This window comes from Onychostoma macrolepis, chromosome 22 (assembly GCF_012432095.1).
Source record: "Onychostoma macrolepis isolate SWU-2019 chromosome 22, ASM1243209v1, whole genome shotgun sequence".
NCBI lineage: Eukaryota > Metazoa > Chordata > Actinopteri > Cypriniformes > Cyprinidae > Onychostoma > Onychostoma macrolepis.
Window position 1 is genome coordinate 38,023,192 of NC_081176.1, and position 22,932 is coordinate 38,046,123.

The following is a 22,932-nucleotide window of genomic DNA, read 5'->3' on the forward strand; positions in this document are numbered from 1 at the left end:
TGATATTCTAATTATATGACCAGCACCTGTAATGCCAACAGACTTGTCCTTGATTAATTCCTCTTGAGAACCTGTGTGCTTTAATACAATCAAAGGGAAGCGTTAAAATATGCCTTACAATATTAACAGTCACAGACTCCAATAAATGTGCACTTATAAAGTAAATAAATTTATTTACAATTTGTCCAAGCTCTACAATGTGACAGTCATTCCCATTGTGTCTGCATAGCACTTTGATGGATACAACTGCAGAAGGACTTGCTGAGGTCCATCCACAAGAATTCTGTGCTGATTTTTAGTCATTCCAGAATATCATAAACATGGAAAATACAGAAACATGTTAAAACAACACTATAAATAAAAATAAATAATCTTGACAGAGAAAGTCAAATGTCATTGCTAGTTTACGTTTTAATTACCAAAACCATATTTGACAATCCAGAAAGGCTTTTAAATTACATAACACAGGAAATTAGAACAAAACAACAGAAAAGCTAATTTTACACATTTGTGATTATCCTTATCACAGGACTTTTTATACAAGATATATGCCATTATTATTTTCATACCTTCAATTTTTTAACCGACTGTATATTCACGCAGCGTTGCCATGGGTTCCGGTGAGGCACTTCTGTACTTTAACTGAAAGAAGAGTTTGTACCGTTAGAACCTCATCTGAACCAAGATTATGTCAGACAAATGCACGCTCTCCAAACCAACTCTGAGGTGTGCTAGTTCGTTTCACTTACAACGTGCAGCAGAAAAATGACAGTTCGAGCAGTAATCTTGTTTATTTCCCCTAATTTTAATCGTTCATGAGGTCATTTTTTAAAATTCTTGCCGTTGTTCGTCGCACTCCGTCTTGTGCTCTGTTTGAACGGTCTCTAATGCAGCACTGGGCTCAAATAAATACCAAACAGTATATTCTCGAGATAAGTTCAGCTCAGTATAGCATGGGAGAATATTTAGTTTAATAATTATATGAAAATACTGTGGAACCGCGTGTATTTTGAGGCTTAACTGTGCGTTCACACCGCAGGCGGCGAGAGCGTCAAGATTCGCTCTGGCCGCCCTGCCAACGACGCTGTAGAAAGAACCGTTGACGCTCTGAAGATCGAATGCTTGGTCTTGTATTTAAAGGAGCCGAAAAGCAAACAAGCATGTTGATCTTGTGCTGACTGACCAAAAGTAGGGTATAAGTTAACCTCATGAAATATTTTAATTGTGAAAGTAAAAAAATGATCGATGGACTTAATTATAGTTACATGTTTACTAAAGAAATAAACCAATAAAAGCCATTTGTGTGGTGTGTTTTTTGTGTTCGTGGTTAAGTGCTAGTCTAAATACAGTTGGTCAAATCGGTGTTGTTTTGAGCAAATGAATTGCATTCCCGCTGAAAAACAAGCGTTCTTGCGTGAAAATGCTTAGGAACTAATGTGGTCGGAACCAAAGTTTACAGGACTGCGTTCTCTGGACTCCGCTCAAGCGGAGGACTTCTACTTTCCGATTGGTTGCCGCCCAACCGCGTCATAGCTCATTACCATAAAGTTGACCTGATTTCAACTCTCCTCGACGCTCTCGCCGTCCAAGCCGCGCCGCGCCGCTCTCGCCGCTGGCTCACATTGAAAATGAATGACTTCCGGCCACTTTGACGCTCTCGCCGCCTGCGGTGTGAACGCACAGTAAGAGGAGTGTCGCGAAACTAACGCTGGTATCCATTTAACTACAAAATGCGATGCTTTAAACCATACTTGTACTATTCTTAGACAACATACATAATTGTACACATTAAACCAATAAATACAAATATTTACTTACCAAAAGTGTTGGTTTGAAAACATTTTCAAGCTCTGTGGAGAAGCTCATCAAGATGGCTGACCAACGTCTTCTTTCTGCAAGTCTTCACGTGATCTCACGATAAGTGACGTGATATCGTTATTAAATTGATTCAACACATTTTTTTAAGTTGAGGGGGCAAATAGTTTTGTCAACTTAACGAACTAGTTGAGACAGTGAAATTTAAAATTTTAAATTTTAAAAGTTGAATGAACAAACTAATAAACTGAAAGTTGAGTCAACTTAAAAACATTAATTGAAACAAATAAACTGCGAAATACTTTTTTACAGAGTAGAGCCTGGTCCAAACGCAGGATTTTAGGTAAGGAAATGGTTATTAATTATTTGTATTGGCTGCCATGCCAAATCATGCACCTGCTTGCTTTTCTGTTTAATTTAAGTGTTTTTGTGAAACAAATTCATAAATTCTACAATAGGTCTGTTTTAACAATGCCTCAGACCTTTCACTGTTATTCCATATGCAAGGTTCAAGTGGGCATCATATATGTATTCAGATAATTTAAAAAACAATTAAAAAACAAACAAAACACTTATGTATCAGAGCAAAGAATAAAGTGCTGGGGATTGCTCCTTTTGCAATAGATACTGAAGCAGTCAAGTGGCTCTCAAATGAAAACATAGCCTAGAGCTTACAAAGGATGTTTTGGCATGTAACTGAGATACCAATCATGAGGAGAGGAACAAACATATTTCCAAAACATCAGCTGTGCTGTGAGACTGTAAGGCGCCATCGAAAATTGATGTATAAAACAAGATAAAAAAAATAAAAATAAATAAAAAATGTATAAAGGTTGCTAAAGGTTTAATCTATGGCACCTTTAAAGAATACTTTATATTGAAATTTTGTGTATCAACTGATTTTCTATTAATTTGGTTTACACATATTTACACATATTTTAGCATTATGAGAGTCATGTACAACTAAACAAAAGAAAACAATGCCTTCATCTATATATTTTTTTATTTTGCATTGCATAATAAGATAAGCTCAGCCTATGCAGCCTTATGTACGCCTCCATTTGAGTAGCACCCTGTGTATTTGTTTTAACATGCCTGTGTAGACATGATATGTCTCACTAGACCAAAGAGCATTGCTGATACATTATGACCACTCATAATTATTAGAATAGACTCAAAATTGCAGAATATATATATGGAATAGGAATTTTGAATAGTCGAACTAAGTGACTAGTAGAGAGAGAGAGAGAGATTAATTAAATGCCAAAACTGATTATCATACATATTTGCAAGTCTTAGAAATCACGTGATTGCAAGGAAAACGGCCTCTCTTGGGTTGCCAAGTCCTGGGAAACTGAGCTAGTTTTTAAAACGTTTTCCTCATGTTTTTAAACCTTTTCCCACGGGTTAAAGGATTAACAGGCTATTCCTAAATTTGTATTGGACTGAAATTTTTGTATTGCAATATTTTACCCAATGTTTCTGTAAAACTGTGGTAGATGATGTGTTTCAGGATTTTATTTGAAAAGACATGGCAACCCTTCTCTGGATTGAGGATGTTTTCGTTTGAGAGCATATTTTTGGTCTGACTTGCTTTCACAATAACAGAAACGAACTCTTTATCTGGAAGGAATCTGTGGTTGAAATGAAGCCCTTTATTTGGGGAATTTTGCTTATGCATGGTAAGACATTTTGTTTACTACATTAGTTTATTTTCTAGTGAACGATAGGCTAATTCTTGTGAATGTTTGCGCAGTTTTGTACGTTTTAATACGCGATTTTAATAACATTATGTTAATTTGAAAGTTCATATGAGCTTAATATATAAATTAATTTGCTAAAAATTAATATGTTAACTTATTATAATGTAAAGGAAACGGCTCTGTTTCGTTTCGTTTAAACCAGAATCTCCATTGACATTTAGGAGCAAGACATATTTTGTTAATTTAATCTTTAATGTTAAACATCATTTTATTGTATAGCTTCAGACATTCTGTTGGGATGAACAAATGACGCCTAAAGTGAGACCAGGGTAGCAAAACTGAAACAATTAAGTCACCAATTTTCCCTAGAAGTTGCTACGGTTATCTATACTTTCGTCGAAGTCTTGATGAAATATCGCCGTTCAGGGCTTTGAAAACAAACGTAAAATCTAAGTCATTAATCTATGTATTTGCTTAGACTGGCACAATTTTAAATGGTGTTGGTTTCATGCAGCTGTCATTGTTTCATTTATACAAAATAGACCTTCATTAGCAAATACTAAGCATAAATATTTAATATCCTTTTGTGTCTCCTTTTGTGTTTGTACAAAGAAGACACCAGTGTAGAACAGTATTGTTTGTAGATGACAGATTTTTTTTTTTTTTAACTATATCTCAAACAATAGGCAGCAAAAAAATAAAAATAAAAAAATAAAAAAAATAAAAAACTGAGTGGGTTTACCAATTTGGGGGCTGGGTAAATGCATATAATGACTCAGAAGTTTCAGTTATATTTTATTCCACTATCTCAGATGTGATTTATAATTAATTCTTCATTTCTTCTCCAGGTGTATCTGGTTTTGATGCAGACATAATGTTTGTGGAGGGAGAATCAGTCACTCTTCGCACTAATGTTAAAACAAACCAACGAGACAGAATTAGATGGTATTTTAATAACACTCGTATCGCTCAAATCACTGGAGATCTCAGTAAGATCTGTACAGATGTTCAGTGTAATGAAGGAACTGAGAGATTCAGAGACAGACTGAAGCTGGATCATCAGACTGGATCTCTGACCATCATGAACATCAGAACCACAGACTCTGGACTTTATCATCAAGAGACCATAATCAGCGGCAACATCAGTGAAAAGATCTTCAGTGTCATTGGTGAATCTTTGTTTAAAAGCCATTTGTATTTGTTTGAATCACATCATTATTGTACTTTTTATTTATTTTATGTTTTTGCAGTAACAGTCAGAGCTGTTATTGTTCTTTAACTGTGAATTTATTCACATTTGATTGATCTCTTTTACTGTGATATGGAATTTATTGCATTATCTGCGTTGTTTGCATTGTTAAACAGAACATTTTGATCTGACATCCTTGACAACCTTCTATTATAATAAGCATGCTTACAGTTGTTTTTAGTTTACCATGAATCCAAAAATGCAGAGGTGTTTAATATTTGATGTTAAAGAAATATGCAAAATATGTTTAGAAGCACACAACCTAAAAAATGTTAAGTCAAGATAGACCATGTTTAATAACTAACAACTTTCATGTTGTGTAGTTTTTTTGTTGGTTTGTTTTTTGTTTGTTGAGCAAAATATTGTTCAAGCAGCTGTTGGTTTGTGTTTCAGGTCGTCCTGGCTCAGAGGCAGTGCAGATGAAGAGAAATATGATGATGATGAAGGGAGCATCAGACATTTTTGACAATGGTGCAGTAAACAAACCAGTTCATTTGTTGACTATTTTATGATACATTATTTACAGTAACTCACATCAGGATAATAATACAGATTACAGATTTTGTCAGACAGTGTGTTAATTATAAATCAGGATTTAAGTGCTTAACAGCAGCTTGGAAGGGGCAGCCTGTTAAAATATAGTCTTAATCTGGTGGTTTCAGTCACTGTTTCATATTCATTACATTTTTTAACAACAGAAACATAAGAACATGTAAATGAGAACAACTTTATTGGGAATTCAGCTATTTTCAATTACAGTATGCACAGAGAGTAGGAAGAGAAACAAGCAAATTTAAAGGGCTGACACTATGCAAATGACAACGACGTTATGAAAATGGCTATTACCGCATGCCGTCATAGTGGCTTTAGGTACCTTCCATTGAAAATAGCTGGCAACAGTGACTAAGCAATACAGCATTTGCCCATTGTTCCATGTTGTGTTGCTATACAATGTAATAAAGCTTGTTGCTCACTAACTGATCTCACTAACTCTTTTTGATTAGGTGAAGCCAAAACCAGTGGCTCTGACGGCGGAGATGAAGTCGGTGTTCTATCAGGTAAAAGTTCCAGGGAAAGACACAGATCTGCTGCATTTCTTATGGCCAGAGTGACTTGACACAATCGTCTTATATTCGTTTTAATACGGTATATATATATATATATATATATATATATATATATATATATATAAGGATTTTCAAAATTAACGCTTTGTTAGCTTCCCTTTGGCTAGTGTTAAATGATTATGAAGAGCTGGGAGAAAATTGGATGTGTGTCAGATCTGCGTAATGTTTTAAATAGACAGCACTGCTTTTAGAGTGAAACTGCAGTCTGTGTCATTAGCCCTTTTCACACATCCAGTCTTTACTGACAAATTACCGGTAAATTATCATTAAGAGATCATGTGTGAACAGGACCCTTACAAAAATACCATTAAATTCATTTTGGGAAATTTATTAGTATGAGAAGTTGTAACTTAACAGTAAATTGCTGGTAATCTGCTCTGTGTGAACGCAGAACGAAATTACAGGTATGAGCACGAGTTCAGAATATGCTAACATAAGACGTCTAATTTGGGCCAATCATAACATTCTGACACAGATATAGACTGCTGGATCTCTAAATGTCAGATGTAGCGTAAAAACACCTTTAACCGTTAATGTGTCACAGTTTAGTGCATTTTTGCTAAATGAGCACTGTTAAACTCTCACACTGGAAACTGAAAGAAAATATCCAAATATTTCTGCTGATTTAGGCAAGTAGTGTGGGAGAATGAAAATGTGAGAAACCAGAATTAGAGAAGTCTATGAAATGCAAGGTTGTTAAATCACCACTCCATGTTTACAAACACAACACCAGGAGGCACAGCAGTTTAGAAGTCATTACCGATTAATGAGGTCACAGAATTTACCGGTATTTGGAAACTGATCTGTGAATGGTGCTTTACCGTTGTTTTAAGTTCACTATTTTTCAAAGCCTATTGAATGCTAAAAATTATTTTTTTTTATTATAATGTTGAATGGCTATAATTAATGGCTAAAATGCATTTAATAGAGACATCAGTAGCAGTATTGGTATCGGTGATACGGGCCTTCATTACTAATAGGCTACTTAGTAAAATAGATGCCATTGAAAATTTTATTTAGAACATACCATCTTTGTTGTAATAAATGGGGTGGTTCTAGATCCCTTTTAGGTGGGCTTTAATCCCCGTCTGTCGTCTCAGCACCCTTAAAACTATAATGAGCTATCTGAACGATCGGGCCAGTGCTGCTTCCTCAAGAGAGTTTATCATTCTCACGTGTCTTGTTAGTTCAAAGGTTGAAGTTATTTTAATCAAAATTAAAAAATTATTAATCAAAACCGAATTGAGTTTCTCTTTCGTATTTTCTTTCGCAAACACAGTACATATACATTTTTGTCAGAGTTTTGTCTTGATGAGTAGGCTTTTCATATAAACACAGTCGGTTATGTCTTAGTTGAACATAAACAGTTATGAAGGTATCGGATGTGTGTCAAACGGATCTGTCCATTTCCTGTGTTACTGTTTATTTGATGTCTTTTTGTTATATGGTTTTTATTTATACTATTGTAATTTTTTATGTTATTTTATTATTGACTGTTTAATGTTTTAACTTTGTTAGTTAGGATAGTATTATATGTATTATATTTATCAATTTAAGTGGTAGGCTGCTTTTGACTTGTGATGTCAATGAAAATCAGAAGTGATGCTGATTTACAAACTGAATGAACTTTTGCTACACAATCTCACTGAGGGCTAAGCTCCCCTGAGGATGAAATTTTACAACTGCCCCTGAATATTAATTCAGTATATTAATGTGATTAATCATGATTAATTACAGAAAAATGTGTGATTAATTATTGTTTTAATCAATTGACAGATTGTCATCTTGCCAACAACTACTTAGAGACTTAAAGATAATAAATAAATAAATAAATAAATGAAGTTGGTATGATAAGATCCAAAATGATCAAGAACAAAAGTGGCACAACTGGTTCTTTGACCTACAGCAACTTTATACGTTTACAATTTGTAATTTTATAGTACACAAATTTATCAAACCAACAAATTGGACCTACAAAACTGGCTCAGCTGCATCATTTTGCTGATGCCAGTGAAAATGGATACTATGCTATGACTTGCATCTTGCTAAAGAACGAAAAGGGTAACAGAGTTTCTTTCTGATGGCAAAATATACCTTTAAAACACTGTTGAACCAGAACACTAAGTTTAAGACTTTTGTATCTAATTCTCCAGCAGTCATTCAAGAAATAACCAACTCAAATCCGTGAAAGTTCAAGAGATATGTAAGTGTTGGATATAAGGGCCAAGTTATTTTTTGAAGGATGAAAATGAATAGCAGAAAAGACCTAATGATATTGGTGAGATTGCTAATGATGATGTTGAGGTTTAGAAACCTGTAGAGAGTGTTGATGCTGTGAACAAGTGCCATCAGCTGAAAAGAGCAGTAGTGTAGCTGCACTGAAATAATGACCATGCTTCATACAGATGTCCTTCAGCTGTTACAGATGTAGCAAGTGAGAATCAATACAAGTACAGAATATATTTTGAGACAAAGGTATTGTTGCTGTTTTTCAGTTTTGTTCAAGGTAGTTAAAGCAACAGTTTTTAATAACTGAAGAATATGTAAAACTATGGTATTTGGGGTAAAAAAGTGCCCCTTCTTTTTGGGGTTAAAGCCACAATAATGAACACGATGAAAAACAGTTGTCTTTTCAAACTTGTGATATGAAATGAGATTAGATTCAGATGGTCATATATTAGGTTGGGTGTCCACATTAGTGATAATCACCATATTTATAATGAAACTGTAATATTTAAAAAATAATAATATCAAATAATAAAATATATTTATTGTTATAATATAAAACCATATTGAATAATTATGGATTCTCCTTCAAGCAGTGTAAAAAGCTTTCACAATCTTTATTTTGAAATATTTATTTTTATTATAATGTGTTTTATTTGTTAAACAAAAACTAATTATTTTATTTATAAAAAACCCCAAAAGAAAACAGTAGTTGCAAATAGGACATTTTGGGGCCCCCTCACCACCTCAAATGTTTATAAGGTTTTCAAACCAAAGAAACCACTTATGATGGTTTCTTATGATGTATTTTCAGGTACAGGTGATTCAAGAATAATTGCTGGTGTAATCCTGTCATTGCTGGCCATACCTGCTATTGGTTTGATTTACTGGAAAATCAGGAACTCTAAACGAAATGAACCAAAGCGTAGGTATTACAGCTAATAAAGCAAGAGAAAAATAATGTGTTTTATTGTGCTACTTTGGAGTATGGTGTAAAATGTTTCTTCATGATCATATTTCAAACATTTTTGTGTTTGTGTGTGTGTGTCAAAACACCATTAGAAAAATTGTTCTTAATACAAAAGTTTGAAAGATGTTATACATTTGATACTTTGCTTTAGACTGAAAGACTTTAATTAAATTTATGCGCAACCTTTAACACATTTTATTAATACAACATTGAAATGTTGGTAGGTTGTACTAAACCCTGAAATGTGATACTGTGGATGTTTACACCTCGAGACTCTCTTGTAGGTAAAAACAGAGAAGGGTCAAGAGAGACATGTGATGATGTGAAATTCAGAGACGGACTGATGTCGGATGAGAAGATTGGATCATCAGAAATGATTGATTATAGACCATCAATCGTCAAATGTGAAGAAACATAATTCAAGAGATTCTGTGTCTTTGGTGAGTAAATCAAAGCTTTTCTGTAATAATGAATTTATTTTAGATCAACACTCATTTAGTTGAAGCACTATGGGTTTTTATGACAAAATGAATCATGTGATTTGAAATGTCTACATCTTGACTTTATAGACCAAATAATACAAATACAAACCATTTTCACCAAATAAATATGCCAAATTCGGCACCACAGGGAACTTGCCGATCACAGAGCTGGAGTTTATCTAATAACCATCACAAGCAAGACAAAGACCAAAATGTAGATTCAGTATTACTAATATGGTGAATAAAGATTTACAGTTTGCCCTGTCTGTTTCATATCGGAATTTCATAGCTGCATTCTTTTCTTATTACTGTTTATTCTTTATTTTATCAGCTCATCTGCCTGGTCCTGTCATCAGCAGTAACTCTTCACAATGTTCTTCATCATCATCACCATCATCATATTGTTCATTGTTGTGTTCAGTGGTGAATGTGGGTCATGTGACTCTCTCCTGGTACAAAGGACACAGTTTATTGTCCAGCATCAGTGTGTCTGATCTCAGCATCAGTCTCTCTCTACCTCTGGAGGTGGAATATCAGGATAACAACACCTACAGCTGTGTGCTCAACAATCCCATCAGCAACCAGACGAGACACCTGGACATCAGTCAACTCTGTCACACATTTGCTGGTTAGCTTGCCACACTACACTCAGAAAAATGGTTCTAGACAGTACCAGCAAAGGGTTATCCGGTTTGTAACTATAGCATAGGGTTCCATAAAGAACCATTCTTTGAAAATGCTATATAGGACCTTAAAGGTATACTAAATAACCTTTTTAATGATAGTTTTTCATTAATATTAGTATGTTAATATCATTAATATTAGTATTATTTGTATATATAGTTTTTTACCCCTCTGTCTGCCTGGTCTTATAATATCTTGAAGTGTCTAGGGTTCAGTGGTGGTCAGTAACGAAGTAACGTTACCTTTACTTCGTTACTGTGCTTAAGTAAATTTTTCAAGTATCTGTACTTTACTGGAGTAGTTTTATTTTGAGTAACTTTTACTTTTACTTCACTACATTCCAAAGCATAAGATCGTACTTTTTACTTCACAACATTTCATAAAACATATCGTTACTCCTTATAATACATCACGTGCTCCGAGACGCAGACGCGGTGTCTGATTCATGAACAAACTGATTCCTTTCAATGAACCTGTTGAATCGGTTCGCAAATCGCAACAAACGATTCATTCACGAATTGGAATGATCCGATTGCAGCTGTTCTCGAGTCGACAACTCACTGATTCAAATGAATCGTTTAGAGCGAGTCTCCAGTGAACTGAACTCACAATAAACGGGAGGTCTTGAGAGCGCGCGCGACTGATGCTGTGAAAAGTAAGTTACTAATGTTGAATTTTAGGATTAATTATTGTAACTGAAAATATATTTAGGTCAAAACTGTCAGTTGTTTGTGAACTAAATCTGCTGTAAGGGTGATCTATTTAATCCCACTGAAATGCTTGAATGCAGACAGATCAACATCAGTGTCTCTATGTTTTAGGTCAAAAAACGAAACATTAAAATAACACAGATTAAATAAAATAACTCATCCACGTTCATATTCCCCGCTGCTGTTACCTTAGCAGTTTTATTAAAATGCTATGCATTTAGCCCCATGTGACATCTGTTTTTATATTATTCATCAACAGTATAAATTGTTATATTGTTTAGATCAACTAGCCGAGTAGACAGATATAAATGTTTATTCATAATCATAACCATACTGAAAATAAGTAAATATTGTTAGCTGATGCTAACTGTCTAGCTAACAAGCTTGCTGGTGCTAAGATGAAGAAATTTTTAGATATAAAGTCCAAATATGTGTATTCAACCACCTAGATAGATTACAGGGAAAAAGCAAGGATGTGATGTTCAGAACATGGTAACTACAGTAATTATCAAAGTGGGAAGTGTTGCCCTCTGGGGGCATTTGGCCAGGGGTGTTTAACACCACAGACAAGGTTTGTGAAGAAAAAAAATCATTATGAAAATATTATTATATTTTCCTTAAAATGTTCTTCCTAACTTCAGGCCTTATTCTCATGTCATATATAACTGTGACGTTCTGCCAAACAACAAGCTTTAAAACACTTTTTTTCTTACTGGTGAAAATTAGTTGGTCAAATCTGTTTTCTCTCAGGTACATTACAATGTAAGCTTCACAGTGAACATTACAACATCACTCTCATCAACGTAGTCCATATCAACAACAAAATATATATCTTGACTCCATATAGTGGTTATTTTGGGAAAATCCTAGGTATTTTGAGCAGTAGGATTATAAAAATATGTGACCCTGGATGACAAAACCAGTCTTAAGTGTAAATTTTTTTCAAATTGAGATTTATACATCTGAAAGCTGAATAAATAATCTTTCCATTGATGTATGGTTTGTTAGGATCAGACGATATTTGGCTGAGATACAACTATTTGAAAATCTGGAATCTGAGGGTGCAAAAAAATCTAAATATTGAGAAAATCACCTTTAAAGTTATCCAAATGAAGTTCTTAGCCGTGCATATTACTAATCAAAAATGAAGTTGAGATACATTTATGGTAAGAAATTTACAAAATATCTTCATGGAACATGATCTTTACTTAATATCCTAATGATTTTTGGCATAAAAAAAAAATTGATTATTTTGACCCATACAATGTATTTTTGGCTATAGCTACAAATATACCCCAGCGACTTGTGGTCCAGGGTCACTTATGTGCTAATATAAAATTAAATTAAGTAGTCTATATAAAATTGCAAAATAAATCTATGTATCAGTACTTTTTTACTTAAGTACATACAAAATCAAGTACTTTTGTACTTTCACTCGAGTAAAATTTAAAAAGCAGTACTTTTACTTTTACTGGAGTAATATTTTATAATACGTATCTGTACTTTTACTCAAGTACTTGATTTGTGTACTTCGTCCACCACTGCTAGGGTTTACATAAAATCAACAACAACAACAACGTGTCAATTAGGTACTTTTTAATGACATGAAATTGTAGCAAAAATGACAGCGTTCTAAGAACAATTAATAGCAGAATACATTAATGAATGACAATGGACATTGAACATAAGTAAATGCTTAAAGAAGTCAAACAAAATAGAACATAAAATAGTGTATTGAAGACCAAGCTCCAGTGAAATATATACACAATCCTCTATGATGCCTCTAAGTTAATCATAATGCATATTTTGGTGTGATTGAGAGGCAGTTTCTCTCTGCAGATGATGAGGTTGTAGGATGGGACAGCATCTGAAATGCACAATTGAGTTTAGATATACAGTTTGTCTCCTTTCATTTGTTTGTGTGAAAACAATCGTTTATGAACACTCTAAAAAGAATGGTGCTATACAGCACTAAAAGTGGTTCTTGGCTCGTAATCATAGGGAACCACTTTTGGTGCTAAATAGCACCATATCTTTAAAGTTGCTATACAACACCTTTGTCAAATGGTGCTATGTAGAACCATAAGAGGTTCAGTTATTCAGGCAGTCTCTCTCTCTCTCTCTCTCTCTCTCTCTCTCTCTTTCTCTTTCTCTCTCTCGCGCGCGCTGTTTTGGCATGTTTTGTGCTGTTGATCGTGGTCGTCATCCCTAATAACTAGCTCATTTATTCATGCTTGGGTGTCGGCGGTGAATCCAGTGGCGAGAAATCCCCCCCCCACTAACTGCAAACTGGCATTTCAGATCTGCCTCCATTTTGTTAGTAACACCCCAACTTCCAACGATCCAATCAATTCTCGAAGGACGAAATCAAGTCCCGCCTCTCATTTCAGATGCCGTTTCACTCGGATATACGTCACAGTAGAGAAGAAAAGACAGTCAACTTCAGTTTCATGCCGACTTTAAATAAGTTGTATTGATTAGAGACAAATAATGTAACGTTAGATAATATATTTTTTATAGATGATGAACTGAAAATGCACCTGCAATCTCTGATATTTTCTCAATTTAACGCTGCAGCCTCGCCATGTGTGTTGGTAATTCATGTGTGCTTGTTTTGGCTCTGAGGATTGTTTATCTGTTAAATGTAATAGATTTCTGCAATCTGCCTTGCTCTTTACTTGATTAAGCTTCGTCGTGCAGTTTAAGTAATGGAATGTTAAGGAAGGCCTGGGCGATAAACAGCATTTATATAAATCAACAATGTGACTTTATCAATAAGGTTAAAACAACACTCGATAGTTTTACCTAAACGGTCACTTGAAACGTGACTACATGACTTTGGTTGCATTAACAACCCTCGTGTGGTGTGAAACCGGCCTCAAGCTGTATCATAAGCAACGGATCATTTTGAGACTGCGAGTGCAACCTGCATAAAAGCAAATTTGGATTTTACCCTTACTCTTTTTCTCTGCTTTGTGTGCGTTCATGTCCATGCAGCGCGACCCCTATTTAACAGTGTATCGCAAACATTGCAGTTATTAGTCATCACCAGTCATCAAGTTTATTGCGCAATTAGTCGGGTGATTCTCATGAAATCTTGGTTTCAGGATGTCAAACATGATTTTCTTAAAAATGCTTGACAACATGCCCTTTTTATTGATTAAAAACAAGGTCTGATATGTTTAAATGCATTTAAAAGCGTACTAAAAGTTTAACACAATTTTAAACATTTTTTCAAAAAAGGGCCTAAAAATCTCATTAACGCAACCATTGAAAACTGTCAAGAACATAGCATGTTTTTCTTAAAAAAAAAAAAAAAGCCATCATGCCTAAGCAATGTGGCATACTTTACAATGCAAGTTAGATAATTAGATACTGCATATAATTTGGTAGTTTTAAAGTATTGCACATTTTATTGGTCCAAACTGCAGAGATGGGTTAGGTCTATATATTATGTGTGCAACTGCTTTTTATGTTGTGTTATTTTGATTTTTGAAGGTGTTTGTTTTTTTGTTTTTTGTTTTAGATTGTTACATCGGCCTTCATGCATCAACTAACAGCTTGCTGTTGAGCCTTACACAGCCTGGTACATAGAACATCTCAGATGTTATGAACTCTACAAGAACCACCCAGAAAGGCAGAATTGTCTTGTCCAGCCAGAGGATCTAAATCATTATTCTCCCATTTCTGCATACGTGGTGAGAGGCAAGTGCCTCCTCTCTCCAAAAGCCTTTCTTCTTAATTGAAGTGAGTTGACTCATAAAATCCCCCTGTTTTTATTCACTAACAATTTTAGGTGGATTTGGTAACATTTGTTTGTTGTAGTTTGTTGAGCAGTATTTTTTATTAACGTGAGTTCTCTAATTCTTTTGTCTTTTGTTATGTGCAGAATTACATCTGATCTTCCTGTTTCTGTCCAGACTAAGAGGATCCAGTACACTCGATAGGTAAGGTTTGTTTGTATATAACTGTAGTTTGAGCAGTATTTTTATTAACATGCGAGTTCTCTAATTCTTTTGTTATGTGCAGTATTACATCTGATCTTCCTGTTTCTGTCCAGACTAAGAGGATCCAGTTCACTCGATAGGTAAGGTTTGTCTGTATTAGGCATGTGACGGTATCACATTTTCATATTGAGTTTATCGCAATGTACAGTATTTTCACAGTAAAGATTACAAAATACATATTTTTGCTGTAATATAATGTAATCAGCAGTGCATTAATATAATTTACACCATATATGCATTGCCTAGTACACATGTAATATTAGATTCATGCTTTGATATTTTAATTATTACTGACACACTCAATTTTTGTTAGTAAGTTTCTTAGCAACAATAAAGACAAACTCGCTTCTATTAAACTGTGTTTTCATTAAAGATAAATAAAACCTTACTTGCTACAACGCTAATGTCTTGTTCGTTCTGTTAATAAAAGTTTTTAATATAATTACTTTGTCATTTTACTATTGCTGATGTTGTGTAAGATTTTTATTTTTCATTAAGAGTAATACAGAATCAGCCTTAAGTATTAATTTTGTTCCAAGAATAGGAAAGATCAAAATAAGCGCCGCAGTTCTGAGAATGCGAGATTGGTTTGCTGCTGAGGTAAATAGACGCTCTTGATCTTTCTCTGCTGTATCTGTAGAAACGGTCATTAATTCTTGATTTGAGTACAGCACAGACATGTTACAGGTAATATGATCAAAAAGTTGCCAACAAACGACTTCAATTTGATTCAACTTTTGTTGTTTAATGTTGCTGCTTGTTGTAGGTTTTTCTATGAATTTCAAGGAATATACAAATTAATAAAAATGTCAATGAATTTGACCCCCCTCTGGTTATAAAGCAGTTACATTGTCAGCCTTACCCTAAGTCAATCTAATCATTTTTTCTTTTATTTAAGAATTCCATGTCGATGAAAAGGCTCGTTGTTCTTCAGGGCCTTCCACATTACCTCAGCGAGGATCCGTCAGATTTCTTTAAGTCAGCAGAGGTAGACTTGCATGTTAATATTATACCTTTGCTTAAAATAATGTTCTGTATATGTTTAATCAGGACCCTGTCTGTGAAATCTATTATGGTTTCATAATCTAATTATGAAATAAATGCCAAAGTTGAATTTTTGCTGTTAATTTGATTTAAGTCTTTTGACATGGCCTTGGTCAATATTAAAGATATCAAGGTTATATTTTCATAGAATCTTACATTATGTAGGATGATTTAATGTAGAAAACGGTAAAATACAAACACGACTTAAGCATTTTGCAAGCAGGGTCAGCAGTAAATATTTTGATAATACACTTGCTGTAGGAAACCGACATTGAAGACCATGTGACGCAGGAATGGATGTGGGTATTCTCATAATTACTGATGGAGATGATGACTACTACGTGGTGCTGGAGGAACAGATTGCCCTGAGAGATGCCATAGACCTCCCTCATGCTGTGGCTCTACTAGTCGGGCTGATTTTTGCACTTAATATTGATTATCTCAAAAAACTACGCTACACATTTGAGGTCATTCAAAAGATTTTCATTGACCTTGGAGGTGATCAGTGTTCTGTGAAGGTGCATGGACTGAAAAATAGACTCCTTCACAAAACTGTTTAGTGTCCTAATTGGTATATGATGTATGCCTTTTTGTTCATGATTTAGCCTGGTGAATTTCTGGATGTTTTAAAACAATGAATGTTCAATTAATTTTTTCTTGACGAGGTACTTTATGCAGTGCCAATATATGTAACTCAATATAAAAATATCTTGATTTTTAGACACTTGTTTTCTGTTTATACAGTATTGTTAATGTAGTACATTACTGTATGTTTGTACAGTATTGTTCATGCAGTACATTTCTGTTTTATGCAGTACAGCACTGTATGCTTTATTCAGTATCGTTCATGCAGAAGATTACTCTGTATTTTATGCTGTTTTGTTTATGCAGTACATCACTGTATGTTTAAAGTATCAGTTAATTAACTGGTTTTAGTGGAAAAATAAAATCCAGATGATTTATGCTAAATTGTCATTTTAAATTTGTTAAACTTATTGTTTATTGCACTTTAGTCTATTCAGCTTTATTCTTAGTTAAGACAACTTCACAATTTAAGTTCACAAAACTTAAGTTTATTGCACTTGTTTTATAAAGTCCTATCAACTTTATTCTTAGTTAAGACAACTTCACAATTTAAGTTCACAAAACTTAAATGATGTTTATTGCACTTGTTTTTGTAAGTCCTGTCAACTTTATTGTCAGTTAAGACAACTTCACAATTTAAGTTCACAAAACTTGACTTTTTAAGGCAGCACGAACACTTACTTTTTTTAAGTTGAAACAACAACAAAAAATTTTACAGTGTATGATTACGGGCCAAGAACCACTTGTAGTTATAAATAAATTGCATTGAATTTCTTCAACAAAAATGGTGCTAAACAGCACCAACAGTGGTTCTTTGGCTTGTAAAGAACCTTTAAAGGGGCATAACGGGTCCTTTGTACGGCAGTGGTGCTATATAGCACCTTAATCACCCCAAAGAACCACTGAAGAACTGGTGAAGAACCATACAGGAGCTTAACAGGTTCTGTATATGGTAGCGGTGCAATATAGCCCCTCAGTCATGCCAAAGAACCACTGAATCACCAAGATTTGGTGCTATACAGCACCAAAAGTGGTTCCCATATGATTACGAGCCAAAGAACCACTTTTAGTGCTATATGGCACCATTTTATTTATTTTTTTAGAGTGAAGGCCAATGTGAGCACTTCACAGTGTTAAAAGGAAAAAAGGAATATAAAGTCATGGGATAGCTGGGTATGTTTATGCATAAACCCTAGTAATAAAAATGTCTAACAAAATGGACCATAAATTCAATATCATTGTTACTTACTTAGTGAAGAAGAGGAGAGTATCCTTACCTGAATAGAGCTGGTCACACTTACATGTTCTCTTAAACTAAAAAGAGAAAAGACATATAAAAACCAATTAGCATTTGAAAGTTATAATTTATACATGACAAGAGTGATGCGAGAAAGACTGACACTATATGGCTCTACTTTTGTTAATACAATATAAATTAGTGTATTGTTCCTGGGTTTTCATTAATAACAATGAACCACAAATGTTTTAAATTAGAGAAAATACTTTATTTATTTGGGTTACAATACAAGGCTATAGGCTATCCATCATTCATTTTGTTAATAAAAGTTAGATGTTTAATATATGGGAATATGCCATTGTAGCTACTATTTTATGGCTGATGTGTTTTAATTAATAAGATAATAAACCACAAACTACGATCGTTTTAAGGTAGCCTAAGGGAAAACCATATTTAGCCTATTTGTGTTTAAATGTGTTTAAATCCACCTGTACTAGTTCACCAGGAATCCAAACTGCAGAGGATTTCATATAAAAAAATAAAACTAAAAACAATGTTTGATAAAGTTGTGGATAAATGTTGCTGAACAGACTGAAAGTCAAGAGAGCATGTTTTATTGTTTTCATATCCACAGTTATCATGCTGTGTGTCTTTCCCCTGAAAAATATCCTTCAGCAGCTGTTGGTTTGTGTTTCAGGTGTTTCTGCTGCTGAACGAAATGAAACAAAGTCAGTGAAAGAGGGAGAATCTGTTACTTTACATCCTGGTAAAATAAAAAACCCAAATGATTGTAAGATGTGGTATTTTAAAGACATTCTTATAGCTGAAATCACTGGAGATCCCAGTGAAACCTGTACAGATGATCAGTGTGAAGAGAGATTCAGAGACAGACTGAAGCTGGATCATCAGACTGGATCTCTGACCATCTCAAACACCAATTTAAATATGTTCTTTTAAGTGTGTTAAGGTTTTTTTTATGCTAATTTATTATTATTATTTTTTTAATTATTATTAATTATTATTTTCCAAACAGGAACCGGAGCGGTGTGCAACCATGAACTAGAGGCCCTTAATCATAATGGCAATACACAAAATGATGTTGCTACAGGAGCGTCCACTGTCCATTCACCACCATAAACGTTTACCCAACTATGACGACTTCCACCTCTGAGAATCCCAGACAGTTGAAAAGAGTCCATTACATGCATTCAGAACCAAGTTCAGTGCATGTACAGTTCCCAGTCGCTGCGTTCAGACATGGAAAAAGCCACTGCAATAATGCCACCTGAGATACTGCAAGTATAAATGCTGTTTTTTCCTTGTTGGCATTTTGAAGAAGAAAGCTGTCAGTCGACCAGAGACAAAAACATACAGATGTTTGTAGGACATTTGTAAACATGTTTGAAACTGAGAAGATAGTCAAGCCTCAAGCATTTACACGTTTACTTTTTTCCTATTGATCAAATTATTTCAGATCTATGCCACCCCTTCTGATCGAAATTTCATTCACATTGATTAAGGTGTTTACAGGAAGGCTTGTCAAGCCATCAATCAGATTACCAACAGAATATTTGTTTGCATGTAAATGTTATCTTGACATATCAGATGTTTTGTTTACATTAATTTATTACTGGCTGTGAACATAAGTATCTTTTCAAGATAGACATTTTTTGCCAAATGGTCACATTGAGAAATGCAAGCACTCATGTATATGTGCAAATGAGCATTTTAAGGCAATGACTGACCTGAATCTGTACTACCGATACTGTAGAAAGACTGATAATATTTCCTCTTCACAATTTTAGCACTGGCATCTTGATAACATTATCACAGCCAACAGGCAACGTTCTCAAAACTTTAGCTAGAGAGGAACATTGATGTTGAAACACCATTATGTTGTGCTTTCGATGCTGGTGTTTTACACCTAATTTAACCAGCAAGCCTCTTTTGTTCTGCCAGCACTGTCACCTCTAAACTGACATTTTTTACAGGAATCTTTGAAAAATGGAATCTTTCACAGTCCACGCTGATGTTTGATTGTTTGGTAAACAAACCTTTGTGGTTAAGTGTTAAGTGTCACATTTTGCCATTTGAGATGCTGATTAGGTTTTTTTTTACTGCAAAGTCCGTGCACTTCAGACGAGGAGGAAAATGGAGACCTGGGGGGTGTTTAAGGTGAATGTTCATTACTTCACATCATCTGTTTTCTTCCATTTTCTTGTTTTTCTCAGTTGTTACTTTCTCAGTTTTTAAAGCACATTGAGTTGTTCTGTATTATAGTGTCAATTAGACCTTATTTAATGTTTGTTTTCCTGATATCTTTGTATTGCACTTGAACAAGAATAGTATGTGTGACTCCAGTTTAAATATATGTGTCTGAACAAAGGAAAATGTCTCTAATTGTGCTACTCTCTCGTTGTTTCTCAGGATTGTCAGAGCTGTTTCCAGAGTCATCCGTGTAAAGAGCTCCTTAATTGCCTACTGACCACTGAAGAGTAAGGTTCTTACAAGAGCAATAGGATTTAGAAATTCCATCATGGTGCCTGTTTTTGTAATGAAATTTTTATAAGAAACATTTCTGTATCATAGCTGTACTGTACTGTAATAGGCCAAACTCATCAAAAGCTTGTAACACAAGCTCTGTAAGAGACTATATTTGTGTATGTGTGTTTTGAGAAGAATATCTTGACTTTTTAGTGGGGTTTTTTTGTCTTTTTAAAAAAATATAAGCTATACTATACAGCAAAATTTTGCCTCTACAAAGGCTATTTTCTTACAATGGAGAAAACTTGAAAGAGCTGTGTGTTCATGTGACAAATGGCATTAAAACACTGGATTCAACAGCTGGAATCAGTGGATGTGTTGTGATTTTAGAGTTTGTAAACAGAAATAACTGAGCTAAACTAAAACTCAATAACTTTGAAATTATTTCAAATGTATAGTTATACTGACACCTTAAACACACTCATAAACAGAAAACAGCAACACACCTCCAGTAATGCCACACTTTTATGCAGAACCTGTTCAACCCAACAGCTCAAACAACATATATATATTTTTTATACAGAGGTTTCTCAAACAACCAACAGATGGTGCCATTTATCAGTCAAATCAATATCATAAAAGTGGTGGCCACAGCATGCTGTAAGCTAGCATCAGTCAAAAATATCTGTAAAACCAAATTTTAGTAATAATTTTTGTCACTACAGATTCAGGTCTGTCTGCAGCTCCTATAGCAGGAATATGTGAACGTTGTTCCGTTGATGGCTGTATCTGGTATGCCTGTTATGCCTGTCATGCCTGCATAAATGCCTGTCAAAAGCGAAAATAAACAGTTGGGAGAAATACAGATCAATATATTGATTCAGTATAATACATTTTAAAGTGACAGCAGCCTAACTCACCTAACATAGGCTGTTCTGTGAGATGTATTTATTGTTTCATGAAATATACCAAAGGGTCAAGGTTCATCAACGTCGATGTGACCCGTTAGCCTCTACTGTTAGATGTTGTAACTAAATTGTTATTTGCAGAGAAATACTCTTTCTACATCAACAGTCATTCATTTGTTGTATCATATTAGGTGTTCCACCAGTGGATCATTTTTGAAGGATTGAAACCATGTAAAATACACATGTGTGTTTGTCTAATGAAGGTGTTATATATATATATATATATATATATATATATATATATATAGTGATTATTCACATGTCATTATGGAACACTGGAAATCAGAAAAATGGCAGAAATACTATTGGTTTTTTTGGACTGAATTGATTTTGAATTTTCACACTCTAAACTGACAATTTATGTTTTGGGTCATTCTACAGAAACGTCCACTTTTGGTATGGCAAGATGTCTTACATTATTTTTTTTTTTACATTTAAACTTAGACCACATTACTAGATTACCTTTTGACTTTATGAATAAATATAAATGACAGCTTAATTGTTTTTTTTTTTTTAGCTTTTTTGTGCAATTATTTCAAGACCACATGTATCATTTTTGTCACTGGTGTTACCTTCTTTTAGCAATATTAAAAGTTTTATGAAATATTATTTCTAAAAAAAAAAAAAATTGAGCACATTTAGTCAGAGTTACAGAAAAATAATGAAAATGCAAGAAATAAGGAGATTATGTTTTATTTATTTAATGTGACAGACAAAAACAGTACAGTAACACAGTAACACAGCACAGTAACTCCAGTGACAGTAACATCAGTGACAGTAACACCAGTGATATACAGTGGGTACGGAAAGTATACTTACATTTTTCACTCTTTGTTATATTGCAGCCATTTGCTAAAATCATTTAAGTTAATTTTTTTTCCTCATTAATGTACACACAGCACCCCATATTGACAGAAAAACACAGAATTGTTGACAATTTTGCAGATTTATTAAAAAAGAAAAACTGAAATATTACATGGTCCTAAGTATTCAGACCCTTTGCTGTGACACTCATATATTTAACTCAGGTGCTGTCCATTTCTTCTGATCATCCTTGAGATGGTTCTACACCTTCATTTGAGTCCAGCTGTGTTTGATTATACTGATTGGACTTGATTAGGAAAGCCACACACCTGTCTATATAAGACCTTACAGCTCACAGTGCATGTCAGAGCAAATGAGAATCATGAGGTCAAATGAACTGCCTGAAGAGCTCAGAGACAGAATTGTGGCAAGGCACAGATCTGGCCAAGGTTACAAAAAATTTCTGCTGCACTTAAGGTTCCTAAGAGCACAGTGGCCTCATAATCTGGCCGTCCAGCCAAACTGAGCTATCGGGGGAGAAGAGCCTTGGTGAGAGAGGTAAAGAAGAACCCAAAGATCACTGTGGCTGAGCTCCAGAGATGCAGTCGGGAGATGGGAGAAAGTTGTAGAAAGTCAACCATCACTGCAGCCCTCCACCAGTCGGGGCTTTATGGCAGAGTGGCCCGACGGAAGCCTCTCCTCAGTGCAAGACACATGAAAGCCCGCATGGAGTTTGCTAAAAAACACCTGAATAAGATTCTCTGGTCTGATGAGACCAAGATAGAACTTTTTGGCCTTAATTCTAAGCAGTATGTGAGGAGAAAACCAGGCACTGCT

At 34.5% G+C, this 22,932-nt stretch overlaps 1 protein-coding gene across 2 annotated transcripts; it reads left to right on the forward strand.

Moving 5' to 3' along the window:
• The first annotated feature begins 3,373 nt into the window (after positions 1 to 3,373).
• Positions 3,374 to 16,979, forward strand: LOC131530333 (uncharacterized). Of its 2 annotated transcripts, none has more exons than XM_058760531.1 (11): positions 3,374 to 3,497; positions 4,367 to 4,687; positions 5,161 to 5,238; positions 5,772 to 5,825; positions 8,935 to 9,045; positions 9,375 to 9,530; positions 9,904 to 10,200; positions 14,493 to 14,713; positions 14,856 to 14,913; positions 14,996 to 15,961; positions 16,279 to 16,979. In XM_058760531.1, exons 1-6 carry the CDS (start codon positions 3,461 to 3,463, stop codon positions 9,506 to 9,508), a joined length of 735 nt encoding a protein of 244 aa, XP_058616514.1. In that variant the 5' UTR covers positions 3,374 to 3,460; the 3' UTR covers positions 9,509 to 9,530; positions 9,904 to 10,200; positions 14,493 to 14,713; positions 14,856 to 14,913; positions 14,996 to 15,961; positions 16,279 to 16,979. The 2 variants fall into 2 exon arrangements, with proteins under 2 accessions (XP_058616514.1, XP_058616515.1); XM_058760532.1 differs by having other exon boundaries at positions 15,027 to 15,961.
• The last annotated feature ends 5,953 nt before the right edge of the window (positions 16,980 to 22,932 follow it).

Coding starts and splice junctions, on each gene's coding strand:
- LOC131530333 (XM_058760531.1), top strand. CDS start 3,461: ATGAAGCCCTTTATTTGGGGAATTTTGCTTATGCATG. Junction 4,688..5,160: donor AAAGATCTTCAGTGTCATTG/GTGAATCTTTGT, acceptor TTTGTGTTTCAG/GTCGTCCTGGCTCAGAGGCA. Junction 5,239..5,771: donor ATCAGACATTTTTGACAATG/GTGCAGTAAACA, acceptor CTTTTTGATTAG/GTGAAGCCAAAACCAGTGGC.